Source organism: Chiloscyllium plagiosum, unplaced genomic scaffold (assembly GCF_037043375.1).
Source record: "Chiloscyllium plagiosum isolate Xiang-an unplaced genomic scaffold, Cpla_swu_hap1 HiC_scaffold_16, whole genome shotgun sequence".
In the NCBI taxonomy this organism is placed as follows: domain Eukaryota; kingdom Metazoa; phylum Chordata; class Chondrichthyes; order Orectolobiformes; family Hemiscylliidae; genus Chiloscyllium; species Chiloscyllium plagiosum.
In genome coordinates, this window is record NW_028270154.1 from 52218643 (window position 1) to 52233351 (window position 14709).

At 38.9% G+C, this 14709-nt stretch overlaps 1 protein-coding gene across 5 annotated transcripts in view; it reads left to right on the top strand.

The window, feature by feature from the left end:
- The window catches only part of rnf44 (ring finger protein 44), a 150532-nt gene that overhangs the window by 58372 nt on the left and 77451 nt on the right, over positions 1-14709 (top strand). The window contains exon 1 of one of the 5 annotated variants that reach the window (XM_043703741.2): positions 9153-9323. The exons of the other annotated variants lie outside the window; for them this stretch is intronic. Within the exon in view, the coding sequence (XP_043559676.1) occupies positions 9303-9323 (21 nt within the window). The 5' untranslated portion in view covers positions 9153-9302. Of the gene's footprint in view, positions 1-9152; positions 9324-14709 lie in introns of those variants that run through there. 5 annotated transcript variants of the gene reach the window in all.

Sequence of the window (14709 nt, forward strand, 5' to 3'; positions counted from 1 at the left end):
AATGAGGTACAAATCCACAAGAGAACTGTTAATATAGCCTAGCTATAAAATATGAATATAGAATCTTACCTTTTTCATACTGGTGTTTGTGTGGGATAGTTTTTTTTTGCTGGCATGTGTTGTTCAAAGAGTATCTCACTCCTGTTGGAATATATTTTGACTTATTCTGGTTTTTTACTTTCTGCGAAATCCACTTTTTCTGTTTTGGGAGGCATAATGTTGTTTACAAGCTCTGACCCTTCAACTGCCTGTTTTACACTGGGAAAAGTCCTGCAACAGTCCTATATAAATTTTGGATTTTAGCATAATATTCACAGTTAAAATTTAATACCTGTTTAAATTTACACCAACAGTGTAAACAGTCACATTATTTAGGTAAATATTTATGTTTTAGACTCGACAGTTCATTGAATTTAAATAACTTAAGAATGTAAACCAAAGTGAGCCCTTCTCCCAATTGAGTGGTGTGTTGTGCTGATGAGCATAGGTATACTTTGACAGATTACATCAGCAGGTTAATGACTCAATTTTTAAAAATAATTCAGGGGTTTATATCCTCTAGATTATGCATACACGCACAAAAAGGAGTAAGCTTACAATTGTGGTATGTTCATTTCTACGTGCATATCTTAGAGGCTTATTTGTGTTTTATGGGTTGGTTTTGTGGAGGAAATCTGAGCAACTAACATTTGAAATTGAAGGATGACTTTTTTTTTCCCCCAAAGAAATGGCATAGTGTTTATGCCAAAGTGACCTTCAGTAGAAGTATGTTTCTGTGTACTTTTGATTTGAAAAGTAAAGCTTTTATAATATGTGTATATATGTGTACTTTGCTCAGTTTTAACACAGCTCTGTTTGAAAGGACCAGTGGTTTTGTAAGCACAGTTTACATCTCAATGGTTGTGATTTAGTTCACCCACTTTTAAAAGGTTTTTTTACCTGACTTGATACTTGTCCTTTTATTTACTTTTGATTTGAATGCATACTACTTTATTTTACAATACTACTTCCCTTTGTTATTCGTTTTTGAACTTGTTTCTTTTGTAGTATCTAATTGTATTCAAGTTTTTCAAATGTTTACAAAACATTTCCTGTAAGATCTGTATATCTAATGAAGGGATAGAATGATAGCCAATTACTGAAGGGGGTGTTTTATTGCTCTAAAGAGAAAGTAAACACACTCCATTTGTTTCTTTTTCTTCAGCTCCTCCAAAAGCTGAAAGATCCTAAGTCTGGTGTCCATGCTTTCCTTGCAATATCTTCTTGCTGCTGTTATTATACAACCATTGTAGACAGTGCAAGGAGAAGTCGTCCAGTGGATAGTATTGCCCCCACGGTTGCATGAGAATTGATCAGAAAATCAGCACCTGGTTGGGAAACTGAAAAGATTGTGGTCCTCAAATTGTGTGAATGGGACCTTTATTTATTTTAGAGTAATTGTTAGGAGTCACTGGAAAAGATGATTCATTGGGTTTTATCTGCAGCTGTGTATTGTGCATATATTTGAGAGACTGCAGCCGGGATTTGGCTACCAGATGTTTATTTGTCTGAATTTTGGTTGCTTTCTTGTGCTTGCTTCATTTCTACTCATGGTGCAATATTCTTTGTGAAAATTGATAGTGTCAAACAAGTTTTATAACATTCGGGCTGAAAACCAGGGCCACCATTTGTTGTAACGAGGCTGCCACCAGTGTCTGCCACAAATTAAACTTGCTAAGGTTTATATTATTGTGTGTGGCAAGTTGCTGAAAGTTGTGTAGGAAAGGTAACAGGGAATCAGAGACCTGAGTAAACAGACCACGGAAATGTCTCTCTATTAATCAGATTGAAGTATTGTGAAATTAACAGTGCAAAGATTGAGAAGGAAGTGTAAATTAAAGAGGGTGAAATCCATGTCAAATCAGGTGCAGAAAGAAATAAAGGGAAAATACAAAGATTTGCATTGAGAGAGACAGGACTGCCTCACCAACACTCTCAGGTTTGATCACAATAATTCCTTTCCCTCACTGAGAGACAGGAAAAATTAGCAAGTAACCTTTATTGCATGGAAACTACAATACAGGAACATGGAAATCTCGCTACAATTGTATCAACAAACTATTAGAACAGCACATTGAACCCTTGTCATTACTGCAAAGGAGGTAGAGTACAAGGATAAAGTGCTACAATTGTATAGGACTTTGGTAAGACTATACCTGGAGAACTGTACACCGTCTTGGCCTCCATACCTAAGAAAGGATACACTTGCCATGGACACAGTACATTGGGGTTTTAACACAGTGGTACAAAAATAACGTACTGCAGATGCTGGAAATCTGAAATCAAAATAGAAACTGCTGCAAATGCTCAGCAGGCTAGAAAGCATCCGTGGAGGAAAACAGAATAATGTTTCAGATCAGTGTACTTCTGAGTGCTTTAGAAATCGTAACAATTTCTAAATTGAGAGGGTTGTGCAATGTTGGGATTCTGAATAAATAAGATCAGTAGACTTTTGGAGTTCAGCAGAAAGAGAGAAGATCTCATTGAGCCATACAAGATTCTGAAGGGCTTTGACAGGGTGGATACTCTAAGGTTCTTTCCCTTCATTATTGAACACAGGAGCACAGTCTCAGGATAAGGGTTTGGACTGAATGGACAAACATTATTATTCAGAGATTTGTGAATTTTTGGAATTCTGTATTCCATAGGGTTGTGGATGTGCCCTTGGTGAATATATTCAAGACTAAAAAAAGGGTCTATTTTTGATCCCCGAGGGAATCGAGGAATGTGGTAACAGATGGGAAAGGGGATTTGGGGCAGAAGATCAGCTCTAATCCGATGCAGAATAGACGTGAAGGGACTGTATGGTCGACTTGATCCTGTTTCTAACGTTACATTCTTATTTTCTTTTTGTCTCTTTTTTTAAAATGTATATTTTTAAATAGTCCCAACAATTAAAACTTGCAGGATGAGACTCCACTACTAAAATAGTTGTTTTTCAATGCCAGAGTGAAAAGGACAAGGCTTAACTATCTTCGAAAAGCTTAAATATGCTGCACAGAAGTGGTAACTTTACTCCTTTTTTGGGCATTTCACTGAGGTGAGACAAACATGAAGATGCCATCTTATGAATTTCACAGCAAAGTGGTACAACTGGGAAAATAATGTTTGAACTTCAGTTTAACCATTTATTTGTCTTTTTTTGCGCTGAAATTGTTGTGGCAATTGAGCACAAATAATGGTGACTAAGTTATGACCCATTAATTTTTCTTTGTTCTAAACATTCCACCTGAAATAGATTCTGAAATTTTTTTACAAAACTAAAAATTACTGCAGCACCAATACTGAGGTGTAGGTTTCTCATTTTGAATGTACTTCCCTCTGTTGAAACTTTAGATAGTAACAGAAATCCATCAGTGAATGTAACCCCCTGTGCTCCTTTGTAAGCTGACTTGTATGACTATTTGATTGACGAAGGTGTTTGGAGGAAGTTGTAGTTGATCAGATGATGTTAGGGAAGAAGAGGTATAAAATAACTTCTAAAGTTAAAATATAAGGCATAAAACACTAGATTTTAGCCCTTGTATATGAAATTCTTCCTGAATTCAGGAAGATTGGCATATACAGATTTGAGTGACTGAAGTGTTGTTGAGATACTTCATTTTACATTTCAGTACATGATGAAATGATGAATGCCCTCAATTCCAATAACAAGTGCAAAGCACTCATGGATTTCTTTATCACCCAGATAGAAGTCATCATTCAGATAACTTTACTACACACCCCCTCCCCCAGCTCTGAAGCCAGAAGTATGTACCATTTTGCTCCAGGCTCATTTTGTGTTTTATGAGCTCACTACGTAGAATCAGCCACCTCCTGCTCCCTGAACTATATTCCCAGTCCCTTTTACTCCATATCTCCAGAACTGCTGAGCACCTAACTTACTGTCTAAGTTCCCGTTCTGTTCAGTATTTTGAATATTTGAATGAGGCCCACCATCCTCTTAACATCACCATCATTACCACCAAAAAATCAATTATTTTATCCTTGCCGATATTTTGTGCTCTTTGTCCAATTTCCCTGACTACTTCAGTTTCCAAACATATTCTTCCCCCTCAAATTTTGTCTGAATCCTCCAGTGAACTTTTCACAATACTAAAAACAACCCTATGCAAAGTTATGAAATGTATTCTTTGTGATGGTATAGTACATTTTCCCGATTTGTATATTCTTAAACTCTCTCTCGTTTTTGATACAGCCAACCACACTAGTTTTCCCTTCTTACTGTCCTTCTGTTATCTTTGGGGCAGTAATACTATTTGCATCCTTCATTGATTGAATATTACAATAGAATAACTTAAGTTCGTTCCCTCCTATAAACCATTAACTCCAGATACCTCAGCATCCTGTATTATCCCAATATCATCCTGTCATAAAGCCTGCTTATTTTCATCCCAAATAGTGTCCCCAACCTCTGCCGTTCCCAGAATTCATATCTGTTGCAGACATTATTATACATAAATTTTGTCAGTTCCAGATTTGACTATTCCATTGTTCTCCTGGAAAAACTTGCCATCTTCCATAATTCTCTGCTCATCCAAACTTTTGCTGTCTGCATTCTGTTTTGTAGAATGTTCCACCTAGTCACCACTGCTATGTACTGCTGACCTATGTTGGTTAATTGAAAATTTAGAATTCTCGTACTGTTGGTTAAATCCTTTTATTGCTTTGCCTTCCTGTAGATAGCTCCAATACTATAACTACGACCTGTCAAATTCTCCTCCGTCTGCTATCTTGTGCATCTCCACGCTCCCCTCTTATGTGTATGTCTTCAGCTATTTAGGCCCAAAACTCTAGAATTCCCTCACAAAATCACTCTTACCTCTCCATCTTTCAGACTCTTCCCTGCCCCCTTCCTAATCCTTTTTAAAGCCAAAATACATTGCTTAATCCTTTGGGCACCCATCCCAATACTCTACTCTATAACTGGCATCCTTTTTTTTTCCTCTGTATTTGCCTCTGTGGAAAACATTGGAATATTTTTGTTCTCTAATGGGCTAGAAATAAAGGAATTTTGGTTGCACGTCCACTTCCCACACCAGAGAATGGAACAAAGTGCTTTATAGTCAACCGAATTTGTGCATGTCAAAGTCCCACAAAGAGTACTGACAGTATCGTAAGTGGCACGTAATCTGTTTTAGTGATATTGTTTTGAGGGTGAATGTTGGCCAGGACTCTAGCTATCTGAAAGCAGCCTAGCTTTGGTTTAGTATCTCATCTCATTTGAAGGGTGACATCTCTGACACTGCAGCATTCCCTCAGAAGCAGCCTGGATTAGTTGCTCAAATTTCTGGAGTGGCCATCTGACCTCACTTGGCCATCTTTCCCATTTGAGTTGAGTGTGTTATTACTGACCCAAGGCTGACATCTTGGTTAGGTGAAAGTGAGTACTGCAGATGCTGGCGATTAGAGTCAAGATTAGAGTGGTGCTGGAAAAGCAAAACAGGTCTGGCAACATCCGAGAAATGGGAAAATTGGCGTTTCGGGCAAAAGTCTGATGAAGGGCTTTTGCCTGAAACGTCAATTTTCCTGCTCCTCTGATGCTGCCTAACCTGCTGTGCTTTTACAGCACCACACTAATCTTAATATCTTGGTTATATAAATGGTTATTTTCGTGGATGTGTGCTTCTGATCAGTAGTATATTAGGGCAAATATATTGTAACATTTTAATTTATGAAATGGTTATCAAGTCATCAAAAAAAATTTATTTGCTAACTAGCATTACAATGAATTGGGAAATTATAACGAAAGGACAAGGGCTCTGAGGAAGTTGTAGATAATGGATATACAGTAATTGAATATACATTTAACAGTTGTATATGAAATGTTTTAGTATTTCTAATATTGAAATGTGTTTGTATTGAAGTAACCTCTTCAATCAAGAGAAAATATAATAACTAAAATTAGATGTTTACAAACAATATGTCAAAACTCCATATATCTGGGATTAATATTTTTGTGACTTTGATCTTCTAACTAGGTCTTTTTCTTTTGACATGAAATTATTTCATTGTCAAGATTATTAGAGGTATTGGCATGTTTGAAAACTTTTAAGCACTTTTTCTGCATTACACTTTTATTTCATTTGCAATAATTACAAAGTTGAGGTCTTTAGAATTGAAGGTGTTACAATGGAAGGAAGTTGTCTCTTTTCAGAAGATAAAACATGAACATCTTTGCAATCCAAGGAAGTCGATAGACAGCAAATAGCGAATATCTTTCCATTCATATCAGATAGCTAATGTTTGCAGCTAATTATCAAATATTTGTCTGTGCAGCCATTCATTCCCCAGTATTTAGATATCACATTCTGTTTTCCCATTTCCTATTTTCATATTAATGTAATGCATTTATGACACCTGTATCTTCTAGGGCCAATTATTATGTATAGTGCATTACAGTATTGTTCTGAATTTATACCAATGTCTGTATAGTTTCACCTATTTGAAATAAGACCCCAAAGTAAAATTAAACTAATAGTTGGTTGACAGTAATGCTGTCAGAGAGAGACATTTAGTCTACAGTTGGTAAAGTTTAAAAAAAAAGATGTTTTTGATAGTTCGAGGTGCAAGTATAAAAAGAGGTCTGCTCAAGTTCAAAATCAAAATCAACCAGTTGACTTAATATGTATCACCTAATCAAATATCCTTCACTAAATATTTATTTAACATCTGATATTTTCACTAATTTAATCAAAAGCCACAGATCCAAGAAATGGAATAAAATGGTTCCTGCTTTATTAGTTTAAAGCCTCCATTTTTGGGACACTGAACATTTTAGTTAAATCTATTGGTTTTACATGTAAAAAACGTTTTGAACCTCTCCTGAAGCTGTGAAAGAAAAAGATTTTTTTTGTCAACATCCATTTTAGTACTGTTCAACCACTTCTGCTTTTAACAAATAATTCACTGAAATTTTAACAGTTTATACCTCACCTGGGTAGCATTGTAAATCATTTTCAATTGTACAGATTAATGCAGAAACTACACGAATGCAGTATTGTGCTCTGAATTCAGAGAAGCAATGAGCTTTACTGTTTCATTTGATGTCTCTATTTGACCTTTCTTAGAGGAAATGAGGACTGGGTGGGTGAGAAGGCCTTGATCTTCCCTGGAGGCCTGGGGCAGAAATTACTTTTTCCAATTTTCATGTCCCACCTTACGTGTGGTTTGCCAAAGACCTTCTGCTGTCAAATGACCTGAGTGGATAAATAGCCTTTAAGCGAACCTGCTAAAAAGTGGGCAGACTCTGATTTCTCTGGTTTATGGAGTTTGCCCACTAGATCTAGTTATGGACTAAGAATGATCCAGATTTGTTTTCCTGCCTGTTTGTGGTCTATTCATCCCTGCTGAAAGGTTGGTAAGAATGATCAAGAGGATTGACTAAGGACGACTCCTTTTGCGATTCGGTGACAACTAGGAGTGCACAAGTTGATGTGAGGTGAGGACACGGTTGTGTTGCTCTGTCCTGACTTCAACGATGGTGAAAAAATAGTCAATCACAAGAGCATTGAAATAAAATTGTGCCCTGCTATTGTTACTCAGAAGCACCACCTTCATCGAAAAAAAGGTGCTTGATAAATATTTTTCACTTGTTTACAAACATACATTTAGAGGATGTAAATTGTGTTCCTTATAAAATGTTAACGTCTTTCAAAACGAAAGCAATGTTCTATTTTGTAGAAGAACCTGCTGCTTTTATTTTGCAGCGACACGGGAGTAAAACGCTGGGATCCTGAACTCCGCGAGGCACTTGGTTGAGTCGCCTGGTAAAAGGAACTACAGGGAGAGAGAGCTTTCAAGTAAAATGTAGCTCCCTCTCTGCCGCTTGTATGTATCTGAGCCACTGCGCCTGTAGCATATGTGTAACTCCCTCCTCTATCCAAACACGAGGATCCACTCCGGGAACGCGTCGCGGGAGCGCGCCCGCCCCCGAATGTTGTGAATCAAACTTTTTAAGGTTGTGCCGTTCGGAGACGGGAGTTTAATCACAAACTTAGCGACAGGAGGGAGGAGAAAGCGGAGCTTGCAGCAAAACAAAAAGAAGCCAACCAGTGAAGGGGGGGGGGGGAGGAATAAAAAGAAACAGACCAAGGTAAGAGAGGTATTGCTGGCCAGAGAGTGTGTGCAGGGGAGAGGGGGAGGAGGGGGTTATGTGTCTGGGGAGTGAATGAGGATGGATGGTGGGGGGAGGGCATGGGTGAGTGGGGAGCTCGGCGGCTTGGATACATTTCACCTGGATACATTGTTTCAGCTGGAGCCGCGCTCGGGGGCTCGTTCAACCTCAACATGGTCCTCTCTTCCACCCCGTTCCCCTCCCCTCCTCGGGAGGGGGTGTATGGGGAGGAGGGGGGGGGGCTGTGTGCTGCTGTCTTTATTGTTCAGTGGGTGATCTGCGGCGCTGTCTTCCGGACTGGGGAGCGCGGTCTCAGTGAAACTGGGGGGTTGGGGGCTTCAGTTTGGAGTGAGAGGGAGGGAGGGGAGGGTTGTCAGCCTATACCCCCTACCCTCCCCCAAAATAATACCCGGGGGAGGGGGGTTTGTTTAAGGTAGATGAGGATAAAGTAGCCCCCCCTCCCTCCCCCCCCCTTAATTTGGATTGGGAGGGGGGTGGGAGGAGACTGTTTAACTGATTCTTCCCCCCCCCCCCCCCCCCCCCCGTTGCTGTGCCCTCTCCCTTGTTATGATTTTGATCCTATTGTTCGGCTTCTGGATTCGGGGGCGGTTGGAAAGGGGGGGGGTTGACCTGGATGGAGCTGGAATGGTGCTGTTTATTACCGAGGGCGGTCACCCTCCCGTTTCCCCCCCCCCCCCCCCGGGGTGGGGGGGGGGGAGCAGTTGGCCCCTGGGCCGCCCTCGGCTGCCAGTCGTTTATTGTGTGAGAGACAGACCGAGAGCGTGTGTTTGTTTGCGCCGCTTTTCCTGTTGGCGATGGACTGGCGCTTTGTTTGGCGGCGAGCACGTGGTGCCCTGACGGCGCGGCCCCGCGGTGGCGTGTGTGTGCGTAAGCGCGCTCCCGCTGGGTGTGCGGGTGCCCGAGCAGGCTCGTTCCCGTGGTTCTCTGCCCCCGCCCCCGGGGCAGCCTCCGCCAGAGTCCCAGCCAGCCCCGTGTTTCACTCGCAGTTGTGTTGCATTCTCCATCCGAGCAACAAAACACTTTTAAACTTCCCCATCGCTGGCAGTGAAGTTGCTAGTATTTCTTCTTTCGGTTTGGGGGCGTTTAAAGTTCAAATCTTTTCAATCTTCCTTGCAACAATGAGTCAATGCATACTCTGGGCAATGAGGTAGGTGGTTGTCGTATGGTCTTTCCACTGTTTGACCCGCAAGCTCTGTTTATCTGTCCACGTGTAAACATACAGTATCTCTGTTAGATTTGAGCTGGGTTATCCAGTAGATATGTTTTAATTGGTGTGCAATAATAAAACTGAACGGGTTCTCTGGAGCTCTAACACTGTGTTCTATTGTCCTGATGTACTTATTTGCCTGGACAGCATGCAAAACAATACTTTTCACCGTATCTTAGTTTATGTGACAATAATAGAATCAAATCAAAGCATTTGTTTTAGATGGTGTGGTCCAACGCACATCTTTCAGATATGTGGAATAATGATCCCATCATCAACAAAAGAAAAACCAGCTTTACTGGAATTGGAATTTCTAATCCTAATTCTGTACATCAAGGTACATTGAACACAACTTGGAGCACACTACAACAAAAATCTATTTGCTGGTGAAGGTATTCAGATGCACTACTTGCAAACTGCAGTGTAAAACTCTGGGCAGATATTCTAACTTTGCTGAGCCACTTTTTGTTTTGTGGTTGGTTAAGCCATTAGCAGCCATCACTCTGATATCTGCAATTGTCATTCTGTTCTACTATCTTAATGTGTTTAAAATGTACATAACATAGCTAGTGATCTGGAAAGAAAGTTTTCAATTGTTGAGTTGGTGGTGTGCATGCAAAATAGTGGTTAAGATGTTCTCTGTTATGATGCTAAATTTATAACCAGTAACCCTTGGCTTTGGGTGTGTTTCCCTGTGACAACCAGATTTAGCAGATTTCATCCACATTGAAATAGCCAACCAACTTCAGAATGGTCAGATTTGGGGGTGGGGACTTGCCTTCTGGAATAGTAGTGCGTTAAATCAGTTTGTGATAAATCATTGAACAAAAGGTGTTGTGGATGTTTTCTTTAAGGTCCCTGACAGTGAGAGGGAGAGGAAAGATTTGAATGATGGATGTAGTTTTCATTCTGAAGTGGTTGTTGCATATTGATGCTGTATTACTGTCTATGAAGTGATAGAATGCAGATTTGCACTCAGGTTTCTCTATACCATGGGACTCAGTGGTACCACTCATGTTCTAAGAGTCAGAATGTCATGGATTCAAGTCCTGCTTCAGAGTCTCAAGCCCATAATCTCTGGTGATTCTTCAGTGCAGTGTTGAAACGGATGAGATGTTTAAGTGTCTGCACGTTCAGCTGAAAGTGATCCCATGGCATTATTTGATGAAGATAAAAGCAGTTCTTATGATATTCTGGCAAATACTTATTCTTAAACCACTATCTATTATATGGGATTTACCAGTATATTATTGCTGAATGTGGGGCATTGCTGTGCACAGTTGAACTGTTGTTTCCTTGTATTACAATATTTCAGCCTGCTGCAGTGGCTTTAACTTCAGGATGGTCTGAGGTAATGAAAAGCATTCAATGAATTCAATTCTTTGATTCACCATGAGCTCCTAAACCTGACCATACTTCCATGTTATCATTTCCATGTCTGAAAACTATTTCAATGGAGGGATGTAATCTCTAACTTCTGATTTAAGCAAGCTGATGCCTTACCACAGGTTATTATACCATGAGTTACCAGTGTTTCACAAAGTGCTACTGGAGTTAATTGTACAATATTTTTGTTCTGTGATTCCTGGCTGAACCATATTTGCCTTTGCTAAAATAATTTAATTTCTACAGTGTTGTATTTTGACCATTTGCTCCAACATCCTGCTGCATTTTCCTTTGCTTGAATTCTCCTTGGATGCTTATGCCTTTTGGTCTTCTACTGGATTAACATATATTTTTGCAACTTTTTAAGGTGAAGCCTGTGATTCATGTGATATTTGAAGAAAAGCAAGGAAATTTCCTAGATTCATAACCAATATTCTTTAGCAAACAAGGTCACTAAAGGCAAATTAACCTTTACTGACATCTCATATCAGTAATAATGTTTATTTACATGAAAACAGTAACTGTAATTTATTTCCAAAAGTACTTTGTTGCAGAAGTGAGATACCTTGGGATATTACCAAGGGGCAAGATAAAATACCACACTTATGCATGTTGTGTTTAAGGAATTTTCCACTTCATTTGAGATTGTGTTGTAAAAATATTAATCATTTATTAGATAGGAAATATGACCAAAATTGATCCCGACAGAACTTAATAACAGATTTAGCCAGTTAACTTCCAGAGACAATGCAGCATGTGCTCCAGTAACTGTAATGAAATCAGCTGAGGTTTAAAAGTCAACCTCTTTGGAAATGTCATGAGTTCCATGGTAAGTGAGGGTTGAACCTGAGTGTCCTGATCCCAGATCGGGAGCTTGTACTGAGCTGCAAGACCTCTTGGGAACGTTAATCAGCTGTGCTTATCTGGCAGTTGTCCTTAAACTAATTTATCTATGTTTTCATTTAAATACAAGTGCTATTATACAATTATTGAGGTTTTGGAGGCCTAGTTGATGTACCAGTACAGAATATTTGGATTAGATTATTTAGTGTGGAAACAGGCCCTTCGGCCCAACAAGTCCACACCGACCCGCCGAAGAGCTCAGACCCATTCCCCTACACTTACCCCTTCACCTAACAATACAGGCAATTTAGCATGGCCAATTCACCTAATCTGCACATTTTTGGACTGTGGGAGGAAACCAGAGCACCCGGAGGAAACCCACGCAGACACGGGGAGAATGTGCAGACTCCACACAGTCAGTCGCCTGAGGTGGGAATTGAACTCTAGTCCCTGGCGCTGTGAGGCAGCAGTGCTAACCACTGTGCCACCGTGCTGCCCAATATTTATAACTGTTCCCGTTTCAAATTTTCATGGGCTGGATATTTATGATACTTTTAGCACCAGCCTTAAATTATCTTTATGATTGGGTAACTTGGCTTGTGTACACGATGTTGAGTATTTCTGATGTTGTTATTGCCCGTGGAAACTGAGGTACAATGGGTTTCAAATGCTGGTCTTTTGCCTTTGAATCTACTCAACAAATGGGGTGAAAAATCTGTGAATCTAATCTGCAAATACAGCAAATCCCCAAATAAAGAACTACCTATAAAACAGCATGTTTTGGCTGTATCATTCAGAAAGGCCATAGGGTGGCTAGTGAAGGAAACAATTTTTAAAAAAAAATCAGTAGTAGTACAATAAAGTTTCTAGGTTAAATACAGGATACTTGTAAATGAGGAAGGCAGTTCAGCTTAATGCTTCCATCTAAGGGGGATTTGTATTTTTGTAGGTAATAAATGATGGTTTTTGCCTGGAAGTCTGTTGCATGTTTCTCTACTTGAAGAAAATCATGATGTCAGCACTAATCTGAACTACTACCTTTTTGGAACTGTCTCTGTTGCTTACTCCCAGTTTAATTTTGTTATTTAGGTTATTTCTGCCATCTGCTTTGTTATCTAACTCTAAGCTCACCTGTTGATGTCTTTTCTGGATTTTTAAAAAACACAATTCTTTTTATTCTTCTGATGACTCCAGTTTCTGATATTAGGGATCAGCCTTGAGGCTCCAGGACTGTTTCTACCTGTTATACCTTGGTAATGGGATCTGAGTAGTGTAACCAAGGTATCATATGGTCGAAGTATTCCCTCTAGAATATGTTCTGTTTTGAATTGGTTAAGGGAAGGATTTCTTTTCTAAATCTGGTATTATTGTTTGTTTAATAAGGCAGTTATATCTTGACATCGCTTGTCTGAAGCCTAATTTCAATTGTTAATTAATAAATAAAATTACGTTCATTTCCTTAATGCTGATACCATTCATCTTGATCAGTAAAACAAGCCCCCTTTCTTCCCATCCTAACATGTAAATAAGTGTGACAGTAATATTTAAATCTAATGAATAGATTTTCTGACTGGATAAGCCCTTGCTTATAATGGTAATTTAGAAGAACTTTGTTAGTCTGACTTGGATCCTAGTTAAAGAGTTAAAGATCAAGTAATTGTCTGCTGGGTGTGGATTTAAGTTAATCTGTCTACTAAGTGCATTAACTAAACGTTTGAAAGTTAATGGTAAAATACAATTCAGTCTTCGACATGATGAAAGTGATTAATTTCTGCTTTTCCATGTTTTGATTAAATTGGCTACCATTTGCATATCAAATTGTTTTCCTAGCAGCTGCATTCATTTCTACAGGTTGCGTATACACTCTGGCCATACCAGGCTGTCATTTACTAACCTAGCTTTAAACCTTTGTAGAATACTTTCAATTCTGGATAAAGCAGAGGCCTCTGCTTAAAGACCAGTAGTAGTCTTAAAAAAACGTTTCCTGCTGCAGTAAGATAACAACAGAAACAATAAAAATGCAACACAAGTGCCACAAATTAGTCCAAATAGTATTAACATGTAAACTTGAAAATGCTGTACTCCAACTATTTAGAAGTAAAGTCTGATGAAAAGCTGCAGAGTCTTCCAGAAAGCATGGATCTAATGTAATTTACATTGGAAAAGCTAGAATAGTATCTACTTTTAACAAGACATCAGCACTGAGTAGCTGGTCAATTTAGACATAAAACTGAATTAATACCATAGATTGACTCATTTAGAATCTTTCACTCAATTCTCAGAACCCAGATCATCGTCCCAAGTCTAAAACAGCTGATCCTCCTACACTGTACTGAGCATACCAAGTGACAACTACATGCATAGACTCAACTGTGTGGTTCACTGTACTTAATAATCCAAAATGTAGAAGAGCAAATTTACATTGTTTTAAGTGACAGTTCCTTGGCTTATGAAGCTGGCTTTATAGTATTACTTCTATTGCTCAAGATGAGATTAACTTAACTTGTAGAAGTGAAACCACAGAAAACCCAATACTATCCATTGTCTTCTATAATAATGAATTGGACCATGGAGACCCAAAACACGTTTGCAAGACTGTGCTCTACCTTTAACCTTTTAATTTATGCAGGATTTCAAATTGAATTACCTTGAATTTAGAAGTTATTTTCCATTTGAACAATTTTTGGTGTTTATTCAGTACTTTTTTTTTGTTTTAGTATTTTTCCATTCTATAATATAACCATAAGGTAGTATAGGATATCTACTTTAAATAAAAATTGGAATTATAGTTACGTTGCTTTTCACTTGGGGACAGTGAATTATATAGTTTTCTATCACCATTATTAAAGAAGAAAGTCCCTCTGATTAGTGCAGTTTATATTTCACCAGCTCTTATTATGCTTTCTCAAACTTAGCTTATAATGATAGAATTCAAATTGCCTTGACAGCCTTTTTGAAGAAAAAGTTGGACTGTCAGGATCAAGTCATGAGTGTTTGTATTTGCGTCAGTCTGCAATTGAGGTTTTGATCCCGTGATTTAGGTCCTGTATGTGTAATGTGTAACAACATTTGATGGAGAAAAAGATTAGAGTGTCTT